General features: G+C 35.6%; 1 protein-coding gene across 4 annotated transcripts in view; it reads right to left on the bottom strand.

The window, feature by feature from the left end:
• Nucleotides 1-21,428, bottom strand: part of ZNF385D (zinc finger protein 385D) — a 324,809-nt gene that overhangs the window by 4,543 nt on the left and 298,838 nt on the right. For all 4 annotated transcript variants that reach the window (XM_029961872.1, XM_029961875.1, XM_029961874.1 and 1 more), the window contains exons 5-6: nucleotides 3,309-3,542; nucleotides 1,220-1,398 (exon numbers count right to left, since the gene is read on the bottom strand). In XM_029961872.1, coding sequence (XP_029817732.1) covers nucleotides 1,220-1,398; nucleotides 3,309-3,542 — 413 coding nt within the window. The remainder of the gene's footprint in view (nucleotides 1-1,219; nucleotides 1,399-3,308; nucleotides 3,543-21,428) is intronic.

The following is a 21,428-nucleotide window of genomic DNA, read 5'->3' as shown; positions in this document are numbered from 1 at the left end:
TACTGCTCCAATACTAAAGACTTCTGCTTTCCACAACAGCATTACTTTGACTAATTCAATAATGAAAGGGAATAGGGTCTGTTGGAATTTGAATGATCCTTTGTGCATCACATATTGGGACCATGATTTTCAACAGTGCTCAGTTCAACTTTGCTTCCACTGTAGTCTATGATTTTCTCATCTTTTCTAACTTCAACAGAACCTGAATCAAGTTAAAGACAGAAGCCTTTGAAAAACTCCTCCCTATTTCTGTAAAGCACCCATCAAATTCAATCCACTGCTGATAGAAAGTTTTCAAAGAATATTAGATAGTAGAGCATCCCCTATTCAGGAAAAAAATAAGGTCACAAAATTGTTTAAATCCCTGAGAAGCCTGGAGATCCTTTTAAGATGGTACTAAGTGACAGAGAAAAAACCCCACAAAATCCACTATCTTCTTGCTAAGATCTGTGAGATTTTGTAAGTATCCTTCTACACAGACTTTATTGCAGTATTAGAAGAGACCCTTTTCTGAAGGACCTTTTCCAAACAAAAAATTATTTTTACTTTGATTTTCATCTCAAGAGAGATGTCACCAAAAAAAAAAAAAAGAACTAGACTTTTTTTTTTTCCTGAAACTAGAAAAAGGGTATTGTCCATTACTGAATTTATATTCATTCTTGTAAAGTTCTTTAACAAGCATTTAATTCCAAAAGGCATATGGAATTAGACTAAGTATTTTTTGGAAGGCTTTGATCATCTGAAGAATGACTGAACATAACTTAGTGTAATTGTACTGCTTCTCAGTTAGAAAGAAACATAGATAAAAAATATTAGAAATTCTTTCCATATACATTTCTAAGCAAGTTATTCAGTGCTCCGTGAAAGTACTGGCTTTCACTTACCCATCTTCACATCTTTGTCAAGGCAAATATCATGCAGTACACTAAATGGCAGGGTTTATTAGCTCATGACAATTCTAGTACTCTAAAGACATTTGTAATATGTTGTAGCTCTCTAAGAAATATGTATAATTGAGAGCTTTTGAGAAAACATATTCCATGCAAGGTGAAACCATATCTGAAACAAAACACACAGCATGACAGCCAAGTACAAAGGACAAAATCTGTAAGCTCCATTCGGACACAAACTGTTATATTGGCACGTGCTGACTGTGTTGGTACTTTACCACCATGAAAACAAAAAACAGCCAAGGATTCTCAATCTGCAAGCTGAGTACCTGTTTCAGTTGTGTCTCAGAGTTTACGTGCACATCACATATTTCACAGTGAAATGTTTTGTTCTGAAGGCCTGTGTTTCCTTTATTCACAGGTCCTTTGCCTTTTACGCCTGCCCGGGGAAAGGCTTTTATGGTTCCACTTCCATTCCGAGCTTCCAGCATAGTTTTGTGCTTAGTCCCTGGAGACATTAGAAATGGGAAACAGAAACAACTTTGGCAATTGGGTTGCATTCATTGTTTTATTTCCTTTTTAAAATAAAATCATATGAACCTCCTCTTGGTGCCACATTCTATCCTTGGAATATGGCTGTGTTGGTCTGTATCAGATTCATACTAATGTAACAGTATTTCACATCTGATACTTACTAAATTACATACCTATAGGTAATGCACTAGAACAAAGCAGCCACACCAGAAAGTAGTAGCACAATCAAGTATCCTGATGTGAAGTTAAATGGGTGTGACTTTTCTCGTTAACTCCTGCTGCTAATAAGACCTGAATTGTAGTTGCAAAAGAAGAGTAATTTATCTATTAAAGGTGTAGTTGGCTTTGATTTGTAGTTCTCCTGAACAGATTGATAAACAGTATGTCTTAGATAGTTTACAATTAAATCTGTAATCAACTAATTAGTCTCCAAACCAGAAAGGGGCAGAAGCTTCTGGCAGCAACCTATGGATCCTTAATGGCCTGGACAGAAACCAAAACATGTGAGAAGCATGCATGTGAAAAAAATGCACTTGCTTTTTTATTTTTCTGTTTGTTTTTTTTTTTTTTAATAAAGGTTGGATAGAAAACAACAGTGTTCAGTTGCTGTACCTTTATTCAGACTGAACAATTGCTTACACTATTTACTTCCACACAGGTAGTCTGTGATGATAATGGACTACTACTGTGTACAGAACTGCCGTTCCACTGATAATTGCTATATGCATCCACACAGACACTTTTACTAGCATGTATGTGTGTGAGCACAATCACAATTTATAGCATAGGCAGCTAAAACTTGGAGGGTTGTGTTTAAACATTCAGAATAATGTTTTGGCTCACAGCCTGATCAGAATAATGTTTATAGTCTGACCCTCATATGAAATTAAATAGTTTAAAAGGGTACAGATTTATGAAGTTGAACTTTCACCATTTGAAGATCTGGCATACAGCAAACAGCATTCAAAACTGATTAGGCTTTGATTCTCATGAATACCAACAAATTATAATTTCCTTTTTAATTTAAGTGAATTCCGTAGACACACCAAAGTTATTTTCTTTTTTTTCATTACATCACAAAACCATTGATCATTTTGCTCTAGGTATACCCTCACTGTTATGTCTGTTATGTCTGTTATGTCTGTTTCTTAAGTCTATTTACCCTTGATGCCACCATATTGAATCCCTAGATCTTTTAACACTGCTCACTACACAGTCAATCAATAAGGTGCTAAAAATAGTGATTGTGAATGATGGCTCTCTTCTACTGGAACTTATTAATGCTACTAGCTCTAATAATAAGAAGAGGTTTGAAAATTAAGAAAGATGGAGGTAGGCAATTACCCTTTCAACTCTCATGCAAAAGCTGCTATCAGTTGATGAAAACAAAGGGAAATATACATAATTTTAACAAGTTATTTATTAGCAGACAATATGGAGCTAAGAACTCTAACTCCTATCATTGAACTCTGACTGACTGGCGCTCCCTCTTTGAGCCTTAATTTGTTAGATTTCAGACAAAGCTAATGGCATTCATACTCAGTTTGCTAGCTGGCATAAGCTAAACTATGCAAACTCTGAAGACCAAAGGTAATGAAGCAGAGCTGTCATTTAGCTCTATAAGGTTTCGAAGCTGCAAAAGCTAAAACGTAAGAAAATATGCAACTTGCATGCAATAAAATTCCTTTCTTCTCCCTTTATGAAAGCCTCTTTGCCTGTCATTTTTATCCTTTAATAGTTAATGAATTCCATGTAATTGCCAGTTTTCTGCCACCTCTTTGTCCCCTGCTGCAAGAGATCTAATCTATTCAGGGGAAGATAATTGCAGCGCTCTTGAGACAGAAAGAAAAAAAAAGGAAGAAAGCAAGCACTGCTCCATCTCACCACTGTTGTGCGCCTCCAGCTGTGAGGCAGAGTTGACAGCGACTTTGCATAGTGAACAGTACAGCAGTCTTTTTGCTTTTTCTTCCTCAGTTTCAATGGAAGGGCAAGCGGTGCTGCTAGTGGCTGTCGTGGGGATTTTCTCCACTTTAGAGGTGATCTCAGTTGTCATAACACTGCTCTTCCGGATTTCCACGGTTGTCGTTGTTGATATTGCTGGTGTCCCTGTGGTAGCGTCTGTGGGCAAAGAGAGAAGATGGAAGGAAACAAAACAAAACAAAACAAAAAATCCTGTGACCTTTGATGCTTGGTTGTTTGCATCCCAATGCTGCAATCACAGAGAGGCAGATTGTGCCGGTGATGGTTCCACTAACGCTAATGACCTAATCTGGCCTTATTCTGTGTATTTTGTGTGGTTACAAAACACAGTACTCCCATGTATTGAAATGCCACGTGTTGTCTCCTGCATTCTGCTAACACAAAATTCATAAACTGAAAAGAAACATCTTTAAGATTGTACTGAAGAATTGAAGAATAATCCGCTAAAAGAGGTTGTGTAAATGACCGGTACAATAGGCAGCCAAAATTCATACGCAGCACTTCAGATGCATAAACTGCCATGGTACCACATAATACTTATACTGATTGAGTAGCCAAGCTGAAGTTTTAACATCTCATACTAATAAAAATAAAATGAAAATAATTGTCTTCCTTTATATCTCGTAAAAAAAGAAAATTAAATTGATACTTCACTCGATTGTACCCAAAACTAACATTAAAAGGATGAAGGCAATTATTAATACACAGTATATATTATTATCCTTTAATTGCATAACAATGACACATACAGTAATTAAATATACAACATGCTGTATCTGAGACTTAAACAGTAATAAGATTTTCATTGTGCATATCAGTGGTTTTTTTGGAAAAACTATAAGCGTGGTATATATACTTAAATCTGTTTGGAAGCCTAGTTCTTTCACCTCAGAACTTGTTCTTTTTCTATAGTTCTTGAATTGAAGAGAGAGAAAATACACAATGGTACTGTATTTTGAATAATATATACATGATATTTGGATACAGCAGTATCATGTGGTAGTTAAGTATTTAGAAAGGTAGAGGACAGTAAGATCCAGTGCTGAGGCAGTGAAGATGATGGCAGGTATGGCACATGAAGGAGAGAAAGGACAGGAACTCTTCTGCCCTTGCACCATTGTATTTTATCATATTAAGCCTACTGAGTAATAGTTTTCCTTTCCTCACAAGAAACCTTAGTTACTTTATTGAGGTATGTCTCAATTTGGGGACTTTCCAGCTCATTTTAGTTTCATACATCCATTGGTGTTACTGATGCTTTATTTATCACTACCTATTAGAATAGACAAAATAACAATTCTTTTATTTATTGATCTAAGTATGTGCTCTGATGCAGAAGGGACACAACTAACTGATGCCATAGAGGTGTCTTGCAGATTAATACTGTTCAACAACTTTGTTAATGAGGAACATGCCTAATAACTTAGCAGACAATATCAAACTGGAAGCAAGTAAACAAACACTGAGACATGATTCAAAACAATTTTAATGCATTGAAGAAACAGTCTAGAAAATTAGATGGCTTTCAGTAAAGACAATTGCAGGAATCCACACTCAGTAGGATTAATCTGATCTATTAAAGGAAGATGATGACAACAGCCCTAGTAGTGCTTTTTGGGGAGTTTTTATTGTGTATTTCATCCTGATTATTTTCTTGTTTTTCAGAAAAATCTTTCAGTAGAAGACAAGATGAACACAGATCTCGTATATCATTATGTTATGACCACCATATTGAGGCTCTTATGTCATTATGTTATGACCACCACTGGTCCCCACCATATTGAAAGTGCAAAGCAAAAGGTTTATGAGATATTTTTTTCATCCTCTAATCAGCTCTAGAGGCACTGTGTACAGCCTGGGGACAGCAATGTCAAAAAAAAATAACAATTACTTGCTTTGTTGTTAATCCAGCAGCAATACAAATGCAAAACAACAAGAGAGGAAATGTGAGAGAGGAAGCCAAAACAAACCAGAGGTTTAGAAAATATGGACTGTGAATATGGAACATGAAGACCAAATGCTGACAATATTTTTCATACCTCTAGAAGGTAGCTAAAAAGTAGAAAATATACCCTTCTCCCTGATCCCTCCTAGTAGAAGAAGACCTACTGGATTACATCAAGAGAGACTGAGATTAAACATCAGGAAATTCTTTCTAATATTAAAGTTTATGAAACCTGGGAATAACCCACCTACACAGATCCAGAAATATTTCCTACTGGAGGACTTGAAGTTGACTGAACAGATATCTACAGAAATTTGATCCCCTTTCAGTCAGTGGGAATAAGGCCACTGACTGAAGCTATAATAATTTCTATACATAGTGTATTTTATAATGTTTCTACATATTCTCCCAGAGGGTCTTTAAAAATTATTGTTCATAAACCAAAGAAAGCAGAGTTTGTCTTATTCTATGTACTGCCAGACATTAAAGCATATAACAAAGCATGTAAGGTCAAATCAGTTTGCCTTTTTTTCCTGAAAGTGAGCCTGAAGTTGGTTGTATCCCGAACGTATTGAAGATGTTAAATGCTGATGCAGAAGGAATGACGTTACCTTTTTGAATATTCTCTTCTATTTTATAATTTTAAAAGACCAACAATAATTTTAAAAAAAATATTTTGAAATATTAAGCCTGTTTTTGGAAAACTGATGAGAAAACAAAGCTTTTGAAGTTCTGTTCACAAAATATTAGAATTAACTAGTCACTTCTTCCCCATCCCAGAGAATCCATTAAATGTTTGCTGTCTTTCAGTTGAAAATTGCTGGAGTAAAATTATTTTCCTCAAAAGCCCAATCCCAGCAGCACAGGGCACTCTTTTTAAAACATCAGTTTCTCCATCCTAGTACTAGTTTACAGTAGTAGGTTTGGCCAATGTACTGTCTTGGCGAAATGGAAGGCAAAGGGCAGATGACACCAGGGAGAGGGAAAGAAAAGAAAAAGAAGACATTAACATTCTCTCAGAATTGATGGCAAAGTTGGTGCTCTTTCAGGAAATTATATATGTACCTCAATCACGATTACCAGCTTTGCAGTGCAAGGGTCACTATTTAGCCCTAAGCAAAATATAGATCATAATTTCTTTACTTTCCATGAGAAAACCTGAGGAAATGAAGAAAAAAGAAACAAAAAGAAGTTTAAATAACAGCAGATTTTATTCTGCTTCAAGTATCTAAAATTCTATATCTGTGTTGAGCTAACATTTCACTATGTAATTATTTTAAAGTGAAAAGAAAATACAATCAATTATGCTAGTTATTTGGGGTATTTTTAGATTATTTTGAGATGCATGAGTGGAAGCAACATAACACATAAAAATTAAACTAAAAATTATAAATATCATCTGCATATTCTTCATCTAAAAAAGATAATCAAAGCTCAGGGCATATATTCTCCACTCTCAAAATGTGCCTTATGTTAATACATTTTATATTTCACTAATACAAATACATTAATGACATCGAAACATAAATAGAAAGCCATTCCAGTTCACCATGTAAAAGCCATGACACGTTTAAAGAGGCAAAGCTGCTCCTCTACATATAAAGCTTAGAATTTTCAGCAGGAATTAAGGATAAAATATTCTAAAAACTGTCAAGTAAGCTTACAAAGAGGGATTTCAAATCCATTTTTCACCAGAACTTCTAACCTAATCAGCATGTGTCCCTTTGAATATATTACAGTGTTGCTGCTGTCCACAGTTCAGTGCCCTAAATACAGGGTACAGCATTAAAGGTATAAGGGATTAAAAAACCAAACAAACTAAACACCAAAAAGGAGTAGGAAAGCATTTGAATTGATGTCTTGTAGACTGAATCAGCATTTCTTAACCTTATATTATGACAGTGCTTTAAGAACTATTTCAATAATAAATGATCTAAAATTGAGCTGGAAATCCAGTCACAGTCAAATGGAAGATTTGTTTCTGGTGACGCAGGCTTGCAGCACTGTGCTATTTTCATACCAGTGGCCTGCAGCAAATATTCATTATTGCAACTGTCACTGCTTGGCTTTAGTACAGAAGTGGATTGCTAATATTGTATGGAACTGAACTCCAGAAGCAAAAAAAGGGAACACTTCAGGTCTCACAATAATCCATTTGTGTTTCTGGTCTTAATATAGCAACAAAATAAAAATTAAAAATACAAAAATATTACATTAAAATCTCAGCTTGGTCAGTGGTAATACAATAGATTTATTTTAACAAGAGGACAAAGCCAGATGAAAAATATTCTGTGAGAACTGACTCCTTTGAGTACTACAGATACCACAGTTCAAGTGGAAAACTGCACGTGTGATTAATGTTCTTCTAAGTAAGCAGCATTAGTTTTATATCCCAGCTACAAGACTCATGAATTTTCTTTAGTCTGAGAAACAGAAAATTACAACTCATGTTTTTCTTCTAAGTATGTGAAAGTCTCACACATCAGTTCCTGCTACTTAGCATAGGAATTTCTTATCCTGAGACTGTAAATAGATCCACAGAGAGAAATGCGCTCTGACTTCAAACAAATCACTAATATTTATGAGTGTGTTTTTTCTTCTGCAATCTCAAGTGGCATGCATTTAAAAATATCTGATTTAGCACATACCTATGTATTCTGGTCTCATTTACACCAAACTTTGCCTTTTACATAAAATGATTGATCATTTGGCCCATAATACTGTCCAGGAAAAAAAAATCAAAAAATGAACAGCCAAACAAAACCAAACAACCTCCCCCCTGCAGAAACTAGAAAACACATTCTTTCTCATGACAAATAGAACATGATTTGAAATATTTCTGTATATAAGATCACTTAGTATTGCAAAAACATTATCAGCTGGTTAGCTTATAACGAACCTGTGTCAAGTAACAGAATGCTCACATACACATGCTTGATACTGGCATGTTCAAAAGAGACTTGGCATATTTTCCTGCCTACTTAAAGCCAGGGTCCTCAATTTCCTTGAGCTGCTTTGAAAATTCCATTTTCCATGCCTTCTGTGGTAATTACACTTGAAAATAAGACTTAATTTCTTTAGAATCTATAAATGTAACAGTGGAGTATACCAAAACCAAAGTACCATCCCCAAAATAACTGCAGCTGACATTGTTTTTTATGTGCTTGGCTGACTTTCTGTATTCATATGCTGAAACATAAGCATGTGTGCTAGCACATTGGCTGGCTCTGGCACTCAAACAAAACACTTTGAGGAAGTTTGACTCAATGTATCAACTTCTCCTCCTTTATAAGTGCAGAATGCAAACTTACATATTTTGTGGTTGGTGAATCTTTGGCCCGTTACAATGTATTGTACAGAAAATTCTTATGGTATCGTATTATGAAAAATCCAGTCATTAGACTTAGTTTTATATTCAAAACCCTGATTCAATCTAATTTTTATAGATATAGCTTTCCCACACTGGATATCTTTTACTTGAAGAGTCAGGAGTATATTTTTAGAACTTAGAAGAACCCATGTAAATTTTTCCTAAGAAAAAAACGATTTCAGCAACATTATTTAGAAACTTAAGGACCATACATCACAAGGTTTTTTGGTATAAAATATCAAAATATCTGATTGACAGTCATGTAATTCATTACTTTATGATAAGATGTCCTTCAATGAAATGATATGAAATATTGGAAATTATGGTAACTACCTGATCTTCTACAGGATGGGTAGTAATTGTTATGCCAAAATGGAAGAGCCAAGAGCTCTGAAGTAATAAACAAAGTCGTGTATGACCAAACAGGTATTTGAAAATTTTTGATGATCTGCCTTTTTTGAACTTGTTCTTTAAACCTGTTTTTTAAACAGCTATTCCTCTTTTTGTCTCACTTTCCCTGTCAGTGTCTTGGCTTGTCAGTCACTTTCTTTCTCAAGTTCCTTGTTAATTTGCTTTGTCTTGGTGTCCATCATAATGGCTTTTAATATCCACAAAGTGAATGGCTGAACATATGTAAGGTATTTCCCAAGCCTCTTCACAAAGGTACCAAACAAGCATTGCTGAAAAACTGAAGAACTGCAAACTTTTCCAGGACCAGCACAAAAAGAAAATACCAAGAATGTTCTTGGATTGTAACTGGAGAGGCAGTATTTTGACCAGTTCCTGTTTTTAAACACTTTAATAAATCACACTATACAGAGTATTCATCATTCAGAAACAAAAGATGAAGCAACAACTGGCTCCACAAGTGGCTTCATTTTACTGCCATCTCTACTCCATGCTTCCTACCAACGTGCCTTGGAGGTGATCTGATGGGAGGAAGACAGAAAACAGGAAGTTTGGTGACAAAAGGTGTCCACAAATTGAGCAACAGTGAAAAGAAAGTAGCAAATGTCACATGTTTGCTCTGTGGGTTTTTTCCTCCAGTTAAACTCAATTCTGTCAAGTCCTCATATGACCTCCTTCATTAATTAGCGGTACACAATTTTCTAATGAAATTAGATCTAATTTTTACTAGCAGTTCCCTTGGTTTAAAGCACAGTTCATTAATCCTGAACAGGATGAGCCACAGAGGGATGACTGCATTCCTGTTGAGGTTAATTGAACGGAGCTGGCAGTAATAGCAACAGCTGGGGGTAAAAGGCCTATGGAAAGGAAAGGGGGAAGGAGGGGAAATGTCACACAGTCTCTGAGTTTTGGGTTCTCAGGCAAATGTAGCTAAGAAAAACATGACTAAAAGGTAAGGAGATGGTGAGGAGAAACCATTTATTTTTCAAGTTAAGTGACTCTTGCTGATGACTGGGTTTGGACACTGGGCTGTCCTTTCCATTGTATAGGTTTTTCCTCACACAGGCAGAAGGAAAATGCCTTTCACCAGCTACAGGTGAAAGGGTCCCCACACAAGGAGCTGCTGACTGAAACTACTATTGCCACTTAATTAATGGGAAGTGTGTAGTGAAAATTTGATTTGAAACCAGGACAAAGCATTTTTTAAAGGGTGGAGCTCACAGTCAAGTGCAAAGAGCATTTTTGCAGATTATGGTCCCTGTGAAATAACACACTTCCTATTTTTACTCTAATTTGAAGGTTATACATAAGACACAGTGTTAGACTTAATTTCGATAGTTGCATTTTTATTTTGGAGGCGGCTTTTAAGATAAGGAATAAAGCATGCATGCGGTGGTTTGATCACATATATAGAAGGAAAGCTGTATTATCCTATACATAGGTCTCACATGCTTGACAATGTCAAAGGAGACACTGGCAAACTGCCACCAGTTTTACATCTGCATATGCTTCAGTATGCATTTCCCAACTTTTAAGTAAAAGCAAACATCATCAAAAATATATCTGTAGCTCATCTTAGTGCATGAGCAGAAATTGAGCATCAGATGAGTTTATGACCAGTAAGAACAAAGGAATTGAAAAAAACTGAAAAAGCCAAAAGCCCAATTTGGCAAAGGTTTTGTAAGATATCCTACAGGAAAATGAATTTGCCTCAAATGCAAAATGGAGGCCAACATGTGCATAGCAGACCCCATCTGTATTATTAAACTTTCTGTTCCTCCAAAGCAGGTCAGCTGCATATGAACTGCCTGTTGCTCCTTAGGTGGTATTGAACCCCAGGCTGCCCAGGGATATCTGGGAAATTCAGCTTTGTCCAGAAGTCATCCAGAGACAGCTACAGCAGTGGAAATTGATGATTGCATTCTTGCGTCCAGGAATATTCTTGGCACTGTGTGAATCACTAGCATAGACAGTGGTCCAAAATACTGTTTAAAAATAAGGCCTGAATCACCACCAAGGTCTAGGTGGTACGAATTACACCTAGTCAGTACTGGAGGTAGTACTTCCCCAAGGTGAATTCAGGGAGCAACTTTTGTCTGTGTCACTAACAGCAATGGCTTCAAAGTATTAGTTCCCCACCTAAACACCCATTAGAGCTTTAACTCAAGCCATGTATGTGAGAGAACAAAGTGTTCTGTCCAAGATCGGTACAAAACTACAATTCAGTCTCCAACTGCTACTCCTGCTGCCCCACATACCTACTCCGCAGACATGGGGAAGGAAGCAGCAGCCAATCTGTTCTCTTTCACCTTGCACTGTGAGCTATAGGGATGGAAGCAAGCTTTTAAAGGGTCTTTCCTAAACTCCTCTTCTCTTTCACAGAGACATAGAGCAGACACAGTTCAGGCTATACACTGATGGAGACTGATAAGTATTTCTCACAAAATGAGCAGGCTGGCAAAGCCTATTAAAAACTTGATATCAAAAACAATTTACTGTGGAACCTCTCCCTAGAAATCTGCCACCAAAAACAAAGAAGCATTGAGAAGTATTAATCATTGGCAGAGGGTGAGAAAATACATTGCTTTCATTAATCAAATGGAACAAGGAAAGAATGAGTGAACTGCACTGCAGATTGCATAGTATTGCTCTTCATTTTAAGCAGGCAGTTGATTTTTCTTTTGCATTTTAGGCAAGTTGAATGTCCTTTTTAAAAGCTTCATCTAAACACTAAGTTTCAAAACAGATTTATAGTCAGAGAATCTAGAAGTAAATTAAAATAACTGGAATCTAACTCAGAATTTCTGAGAAGTCTGTCTTCTACTGCCTCATAAGTGTAATACCTCATGGTATTCTCCTGTCTTGAATCCAGGAATAATTAAAGCTATTCCCTTTACAGCAGCTTACTTCCTTTACTGGAGAGCATTGAACTAGTAAATCTGGTTTTGGCAATAAACTAATGTTGTGTCTAATACAGAAATTGTCACATGCTATACCAGCATCTGCTGTAACTGTATAACTTTTCTCAGTGGAGAGAAGGCAGGGAAAGCAGTCAGAAGATGTTCTTTTAGACATCTGTCTGGGAGTGCATCGTAAGTAGATGCTGTAGTGGATGTGTTCTGTGAACTGGTCAGCAATGACTTTCTTACAACCACCTGCTCTTCCGTAAGTAGTTGAGATACCAAATGTCTACATTTGGAGTAACAAATTTCACAAGGAATTTATGAGAGAACAGAACAGGAGCTGGTAGTGTTATTATCCTTAACATTTGGAGTAAATAATTGTTTTCATTTTTTCTGGTGTCCCATTTAGATTTTTATTAGCTTTCTTCAGTCCAATACTTTTACAAGGAATTTTTCCTTTGACTGATCATATACTTTTGGCAACGTTTCATAAATTGACAGGCACCAAGAATAGCACCCAAGCGAGTACCAGGGAAAGCAAATCTTTGCAATTTCGAGAGTATCTGTGAAAGGATCTTTTATTACTCACAGCTCCAGTTACTATGACCATCTATTTAACTTGTTCTTACATCTCCAGCACGTTCCATAATCTAAAATAAATGATTCTACTATTGCCTGCCTCCCCCCCTACTTCTTCACCTCTCAAACCCACCACAGATTGCTTCAGGGCCTAGGACCTAAACAAAGGACTTATGAAACACACCGTGTCATCATTGCAGCTCAAGACAATGAATTATGTTTACAGAGAGTTTCACAGACAAAAGAGACCAACAATTTCCAAATAACTTGTTGTCAACATAGATCTTGGTCTGATTTACAGGTTTTGTTTTGCCTTTTCTTACTTTTTTAATAAAACGATTACTTTGTGAAATACTAACCATCTCTGTTGGCTATCATGTGTCAATCTTTCCTCTGCCTTCAGGCAGACTGCTACCAACTGAACCATTAGCCTAATTACATTAGCTAGCAGAAGAAACATTTTTAGTAAACCACTGTGAGGCTGGATAAATGGTCCTGGAACTGGGCAAAGACCAACAGAAACTTGTCTACTTCAGCAATTTAATGAGTTCCTTCTCATCAAATTTTCTCTCTGTCAAAAGAGTCTGGAACATCTCTTTTTGTCTGTTCCAGTAGTTCTTCCTGGTTCAATCCACACATACCCAACAGAGAGTTATCAGTGCTTTGCTGTTTGGGATATTTACCTATCAATAATTTTGTCAGGCAAGCTCTCCACAGAAGCAAAATGTAAGAAGTGATGTTTTTCTAGCCCAAAGCTTTTCTCGTGAATTATGTAAAGTCTTTTGCACACAAGAGAACAGTGAAAAAAAAAGTATTTCATAGTGACACCATTCATAGATATCACTCCTAGTTTAAAAACTTACAGAATCAAATATATTATTTGATTTAAGCAATTACAAACAAAGCAATGATGGGTTTGCATTTTAGGACACAAAGCTAGCAGAATAGACCTTAATAAGGAAATTAATAAGTCCTTAATAAGGACTGCCCTTAGTTTGCAGTGACAGTAGAAGAGAGTATCTGCATATCAATAAAAATTAGCATTGAAGTGGCAGCACTAGACTAGCTGTAGTAAACATTTGCAGGATCTAAATGAGGTACTTAATACTTGCTACGCTTTGGTTTTTTCTTATAAATCCTCTTGTAAGGCTAATATTAAAGGCCTATGTTATCTGGAAAACTAAAAGTGACATACATTAATACTCCTAGTGACATAGTTAATTTGTTGGATGGCTTGTCCAGTACTTGCAAAGACAAAAGTAGTCATGTTGAGTGAAGGTAACTACGTTGTACATGGTGTGATTCTTAGGCAATTAGTCATAGAGCTGCAATCTGTTCAGAAGAAATGTCATGGAGGAACATTTGAAGAAAACATTCCTATGCAATAGAAGTAGGGCTGATAATAATGGCAAATAATGTTCTGTAATGGCCACTCTTTTCACATATTTTTTTCAGTAAGTCAGGGTATTATTGAGCATAATTATGGTTTTTTATTAATTTCTATGATAAACTCAAATCATCATTCCCTACAAATGCCACATTTTCTTTTGCATGCAGTTCTTTCCCCAACAGTAGCAACAAAGGCGGTTTCATATTCCCTCCTAAATGTGGCTTGGAATAATACTACACAGCTTACAAGATCATAGCCCTGCTCTATCTGTTAAATTTTTTCCTTTCTTATACGTGACAGTTATTCAGACATCACTAGATCTGACATCATTCAGACCCAGCATTAGCTCTTAGAAAAGAGAATGAGAGAAAATAAAAATTCTCTTTAGAAGTGTAATATACTATTGTGCTGGTTCCTTATTTTTCATTCTGTCATATCTCTCTCCCATGTACTCTACAACAGAGAAAAATGTATGAATGAGTCCATGAAAACAAGAATACAAACCCAGATATTTGAAAACTGCCCTCCTTTGTAGCTATTTTATGAATAACTGAATGTATTTTTCATATTCATGTTTACACAGTGTCTAGGTGAATAGGCACAATTTGGTTGCCTCAGCAGCCTTTAGGCATATATGATTTGTTAATGAGCATGTAAGTTTGAAGTATCACACAACTGCAACAATCAGATCACTCCACAGTCACACTGTCACAGTTTAGCATCATGACTTTTCTTCAAAATCCACTTTTTCTTCATAAAAAATAGTATTTTTAGAATTTCTATAATGCCATCAGGGAAAAATAGTAGCAATTGGATAATACAATTAAAAACAATAATTCAGAATAATCCTGTGTAAGGTCCGGAGGATTGCTGGAGAACTGTTTTTTGTTTTGTTTCATTTGTTTTTGTTTGTTTGTTTTCAGGTTTTTTAGATGTAGAGTTTATTTTACCCTCTCTTGCTTACTTCTGCTTGATATGTAGAATATAATAAAAAAATTGCAATGAAGTTTTTCAAATTTTTCAGAGAAAACCAGCTGCACTTCAAAATAAACCTTCCGTCAGTTTTCCCTGAAAGCTCCTACACACCGTGCTTCCCAAGTCTTTTTACCATATAGCACACAGATATCTGATATGTTGCATGTCCAGGTAATAGTGAAAGATTTTAATGGCTGCACATTGTTCACACACATATAGAACAGAAGACACTTTCATCTTTCACTTCCATGGCAGGAAATCCCTCTGGATAAACACTTGAATATTCACTACTCCTAAATTGAATTGCGCTGACAAAATAGCTGAAGATCAGGGTAGACGTGACAACTCATTCAATGTAGAAAATGTGCTTTTTATCATCAGCAAAATTCTGCAGGAATAGAGTCCATAAGTCAGTCATAAACATCACAACTCAGAGGTGACAAGCAGTGCTCTAAAGCCATGTTTTTATGAACTTGTTCATATAACTTTCAGACATTTTTTATGAGAAATTAAGGTGAAGTTCCAGCAGATAAGCAGTGACTCAATTCATATCAAAACAAAACCCTTTAGTCCTTCTATCCTTAGTTTACACTTGTTAGTAAACTATGGTAGAGATTATATTTCAACATATCAAATGCTACAGCATGCAGTTGAAGATGCAGCTTTGAGATGTTAAGAAAACCCTAAGAAATACAGTATGAAGAATAGACTTTCCAATTTTACATGGTGAGTCTAAAATTTCATTTAGATAGAGCTCCTACTAGCTATGAAAGCAAAGTATAAAGTCCTTTTTAATCTAAACAGAACTCAAAGATATAACTGCCTTTTAAGCCCTTCACCTTATAGGGGTGTTATTTTAAATATTGTTTTGAGTTGCTAACCTTCCATTGCATTTGCAAAGACAGTTTGAAACTAAGTAAAGGTAAAAAGTCAAAATGGAATTCTCACAGTAAACAACTAGCATGGCTACCTATTTACTTATCATTCTTTTTAACTATAATTCTAATTTATTTTTTTTCTTAAGGGAAAAAAATTCTAGATGTTGGGTCTTTTCCCCCAAAATTTGTTGTATATTTTTTGATGTCCTTTTATGTCTTGTCTGTCTACTTTTCTACTAATGAGAAAAGCCAATAAAAATCCTCATATAATAAGCAAGCAACCAACCACTTAAAATTCACTTACTATCTATTTTAATATGTAATCTTCTTTGTCTTCATCAGGCTGTAACCTCTTATACTTAATTGACAGCGGGACTTAGTGATGCCAGAAAAGATGATCTGGACTGAAATGCTTTCTAGACTTTACACTTTCAAAATCTAAATACATAGACCACAATAACTGACATCCCAGCCCCATATTAGGTAAGATTGTCACTTTACATAGAATTTCTTCTAACAAGTTGCCCTAGGTGGAATCTCAGAAAAGTCAGCCAGCTTTAGGAAAATTTTGAATACTGATTTCAACCTTCCAATTACTTCTTTTAAATAGTACACATCACAGTTTACATTTCTAGCTTCGTTGTAAACTTGTGAATAGAATTTTTCCCTCTGAGGAAACAGCCAGAGCTTTAAATCATTAAGTGCATGAACTTGAGTGCTAGCAAGCAGGTTTTTCTAACACTTTAATCACAACTTAAGTCTGCAGAGAGATCATTGATCAGTTGACTAAGTTTTTCACTAGTTCTACAAAAATAAATATGATTGGACTGGAAAGCATCCATGCTTGGTAACGTATTTCTTTTTGTGACTTCAGGCTGTAACAGCTGTTTCAAATGTCAGCAGATAGGACAGAATTAAAAGGGATAGACAATTTGGACAAGGGAATTGCAGATATAACCTATCTGTGCCAAATGCCAAGAAATCTGCAGATGGATAGCTGTTTATCAATTTTTTCATCTGAATTTATTAATACTTTTAATCAGTCCAAACATGCAACTGCCACAGCACCAAATGAGTCTAGTAAAGCTCTCCTCTGCTCTACAGGGATACTGAAAAAATGTCGTATAACAATTGAAATCCCAGAAAGAGCAAGTTTCAACAAACATTCGGATAATCAGTGTTTTTAAAAATATCTCTGAAATTAATCCTGCTAGTCTATATAGAGTACATGCATCTAGAATATTTCTCTCAGATACATAGTTTATAAATAAAAATACTAGGCTACTCATTCCATTGCATAGGTGAAAGTCTCTTGTGAATTGATTACATCATATCTCTGACTGCCAAGTTATCCTCTGAATGCATGTCATGACCTAAACCATTCCTTAATTCGTAACAGTAATCACTAAAAGTAGACAAGTATTTCTTATGATCTCACTTTTGCTAATGAAGTATGATAGGTTACTGCAGTGATTCTGCTAAGTTTGTCTCTGGTAATACTGGTCTAAGACATGACATAATCAGCTTCTCTCCAAAGCAATCACTAGGAGTGATTGCACTCCCCAGTCACTAGAAGCTGCATTTGCAATACCAGAGTCCTGGTCACTCTGCTTGTTTTTTCAAATGCAGGTTAAGACCACAAAAGAGAATTTTTCAATAAGTAGCACCAAAAATAGAAGAAGATAAATTGTTCTTGCAACATCATATCTACGAAAAAGTCTCAAAATGGGATTTTGCAATAGATTCCTTCCATAAAAATAGTGTGTTTTTTATCTTTTGATATATTCTTGTATGCCAGATTATAATTACTGGAACTAACCAGTTGAATTTAATGGAGGATGGCAATATCCTTAGGCCTAAATTGTGACCAAACTTTTCTTAAATATAATTTCTCATACCTGTTAGCAAAGTCCATGCAGTTCTTTACATGTGTTTTTTTCCAAAACAAATACTTCAACGATGTTTTTTTTCTAAAAAAAGAAAATAAATAATGCCAGCATCCATACAGTAAAAAAAACAATCTGCATGCATGATGGAGGGGAACAAATGGTAAATATTTTTTTTCTCTTTTAAGCTTCCAAGAGGTAATGTTTGCACTAGGTACAGTAAATCAAATGAGTTTGGAAATTATGAAAAATGCCTCAGGAATGTTATTATTAACTGGAAACATATCTAGCTCAAAAGTTTATCTACTCAACCTTTAAAAAAATTCCATTAATCTTGTCTATATATACATTGCTTTTTTCCCCTTTGAACTTTAAGGTCTTTAATGCTTTTTCCTTTTGAATTCTCTTCTTTTTCCCCAGTCTAACAGCTCAGTAATTCACAGGCTGCTGCTTTATGACCAGTCTTGCACTGCACTGGCTTGTATCACCAGTATCAGCAGCTGCTGTTAAATCACCTGTCAAATTTGCAAAATTCTCACTCAATTTACCCTGAATTCCAGAATTGCTCTTTTTTGTCCATGTTTCTGTTCATGTTGTTTACATAAGGGTTCTGCTAGCACCAGTGTCTGACTAGCTTGAGTTTCATGCACAGATGATCCTTTGATACCAACTGCCTCTCCAGTAGTAAAAAGAAAACAGAACAAAATTCAAATGTAGGTGGATGTTTTATGTACTGTGTTGTATGAACCATAGCTTCATATATGAAGTAGACAGATTTGAATCTGGAATATTGTATTGGAAAGCCAACAGTTTAACCTATTCAGCAGATATCTTACAAATTCATTAATTACTGTGCAATATACTTGTCTGTTTTGGAAATAATTTTATCACTTTGCACATGTGGAACATAAATTGGCTTCCATAAGCAATATGCCAATTTCTGCAAAAAATCCTTCATTATGATAATAAATCTTGCAAATTTTGATTACAGAATTTCAAACCAAAATAATGGTTTGTAATGCAACATCTACTCCAGACCAAAATGTCTAGAGAGTCAATGAGACCTTTTGAAAACTATTTTCATCAGTTATGGCAGTTATACATGAGATCTCTTACATTTTTGGAACAGACCTGCACAATAATAGAGTTATAGGAGTACGGGGATACTTTGGGTCAGAGATTTTTTTACCACATATTAAGAAGAGTTGCATAATCATGCTTAAATCACATAACCGAGAATGTTCTTCTTGGGTGCCCTGGCACTAACAGGGACTGAAAACTGAAATCCCTTCATCATTTCCTCTGTTCATTCTTCCTCTCCCTTCAAACATGACTGGATTGAAATCCAGATCTGCCAGACCACATCAATTCTATGAAATTTAAGGTGAAAAGCCCCAGGTTTGGTTTGCAATTACTACTATGAGTTCTGAATATAAATCCCATAGAGATGTTCACGGAAAAATTGATTAGTTCTGATTTCACTTTAGTAAATCCCTATGACAAAGAGGTTCTTAGAATCAAGTCATTTGTTTTAAGAATACCCTCTCCAGCTGCACAATCAAGGATGCTGCATTATTTTATACACAGTTAAAAGTATACACATGTGCATGCACACACACTACGATGTTTTAATATTACAAAAGAATTTATTGCCTCCCTAGTGCAGTTTGTTGCACAAGGAAGACAGCTTTTAATAACAGACAGTGATTTTCACCTCCTTTTTTAACATTTTGAATATGTACTGTATGTTGCTAAAACCTCTGTCATAAAATATGACAGCAAATAGTGTACAGCAGCTCCACTTGTGAATCTGTCTGTCAAGGTCACACCTGACTTCTTACTCTGTGAAATATTAAATTGTTTACCTGCATGAAGAAAATACCATTTATTGTTGTTTTGAATAACTATATTTTTGTCTGGCTTTACATTAATGGATCAGCTTGCCAGTTCAACTGTCTGTTTTACTTTGAGCACTCCTATCCACTCATATGACAGCAAGACTTAACCCTTTGTTATTTGAATACCGCTGACCTTTTAACCATGCCTAGGACAAAGTTTCAAATTGCCAAAATAGCAGTAGTAATAATACCCACAACATTTATTTCTGGATTTTTTAGACTGAAATATAGACTATGATATTGTAAACTGTTCTGACAAAACTAGCACACAGGTATAGTGCAGTTTGCAACATCAGCCCCTTTCTATACTGGGTGTTGAACAAATTTGTTTTTTCTTCCCAGTGCTCCAGAGGTGGTGCATCACTTCAGCTTTCAATGACAGAGGGTTATCATTGCTTATTTTAAGGCTCATACTCACTGGACTCTGAGTTTCTTGACAGAAATGTGTCAAACTTACTTCCTGTAAGGTTTTCTTTTTTTGTTTGTTTGTTGAGAGATGGTAGGCAACAGACAGGCTTCTCATGGATCACAGAATCACAGAATATTCTGAGTTCATAGGGACCCACAAGGATCATCGAGTTCAACTCCTAAGTGAATGGCCCACACAGGGATCCAATCCATGACCTTGGCATTATTAGCACCGTGCTCTAACCCACTGAGCTAATCTCAGTTGATGAAGCACAAAGTCTGCAACTGTACCTACTCTCAAATAGTATGAAGTCTGAATAAACACTTCAAAGGTTAGGAAAAAATAGCCTTTTTACTCAAAGACTTTCCTTGCATGTATACACGACACAATCAAAATTATGAAAATACTAATACTTTACATACATCTATGTCTGCAGCATCATAGTAAAAAAAAAGAAACCATTGTTCTAACAGGTTTAGACCTTAAGTCACACAACTTAGTTTATACTACCAAGCTTGTTTACAATTCTTTGTAGAACTTATGCTGCCACCTGAGAATATTAACAAAATGTGGAAGTAGGTGTGCTGTGAGTGCACAGAAGAAAAAATCTGGAAGGCTATTAAAGAGAAGAAGGCTTTATGGAGAGATTTTAAGAAGCAAAGATTATGAGGGTTATCTAGTACATGTGAAGAGACAGCTTTTTCAAGAATAAAAGTAAAATAAAAAAACAGACACCAAAAGGGCATGGAACAAGACAAAGAAATCTCCTAGAAAGCAATCTTAGGCACAGAAGCCTAGGGCTGCAAGCATTCAGTAGGCAGGAAAACAAAGACTAAAGAACAGTCTTCTATTTTTGATGGAAGCTTTTGATCACAGACTTAAAAAATACATACATTTGTATGACAGAAGATATTTGCATCACATGTTTATCTTCACTGTTCAGGGGAGGAATATCGCAGAGTGGCAGAGTCGAAAATGCTGCTGACTATTGTGTTCACCGACCAATGTAAAATGCAGGAACTCCATTTTAAGAAAACATTAACATTGTCATTAATCTAAAAAAATAAAAACCCTCCCCCAAACGTTTCCTGTATGTTCCTGAGTTTCAAATACAAAAGTTGTCACATTTTCACTTCCTTTTTGAGTATTTCTCAAGGTACGGAGTATGTTCTTTGATGATTCTATATCAATACATACTTCATGCAGTGCCAAAATGATTTGTCTGACCAAGAAGATATCAATATTATTAACAACCTTCACCTGTGAATATACAGACATTTTTCTATAAAGATCTTTCATGGATAATATAAAGAAATTAGAAGCATTTGGTATGGAATATCAGGTACAACATGATAATTTCTTTCAAAAAGATCATGTTTCCTT

The sequence above is a fragment of the Manacus vitellinus genome, unplaced genomic scaffold (genome assembly GCF_001715985.3).
Source record: "Manacus vitellinus isolate BGI_N305 unplaced genomic scaffold, ASM171598v3 scaffold_3_pilon, whole genome shotgun sequence".
Classification (NCBI taxonomy): Eukaryota; Metazoa; Chordata; class Aves; order Passeriformes; family Pipridae; genus Manacus; species Manacus vitellinus.
Note: the sequence above shows the minus strand (reverse complement) of the source record. Positions and strands in the feature narration are given on the sequence as shown.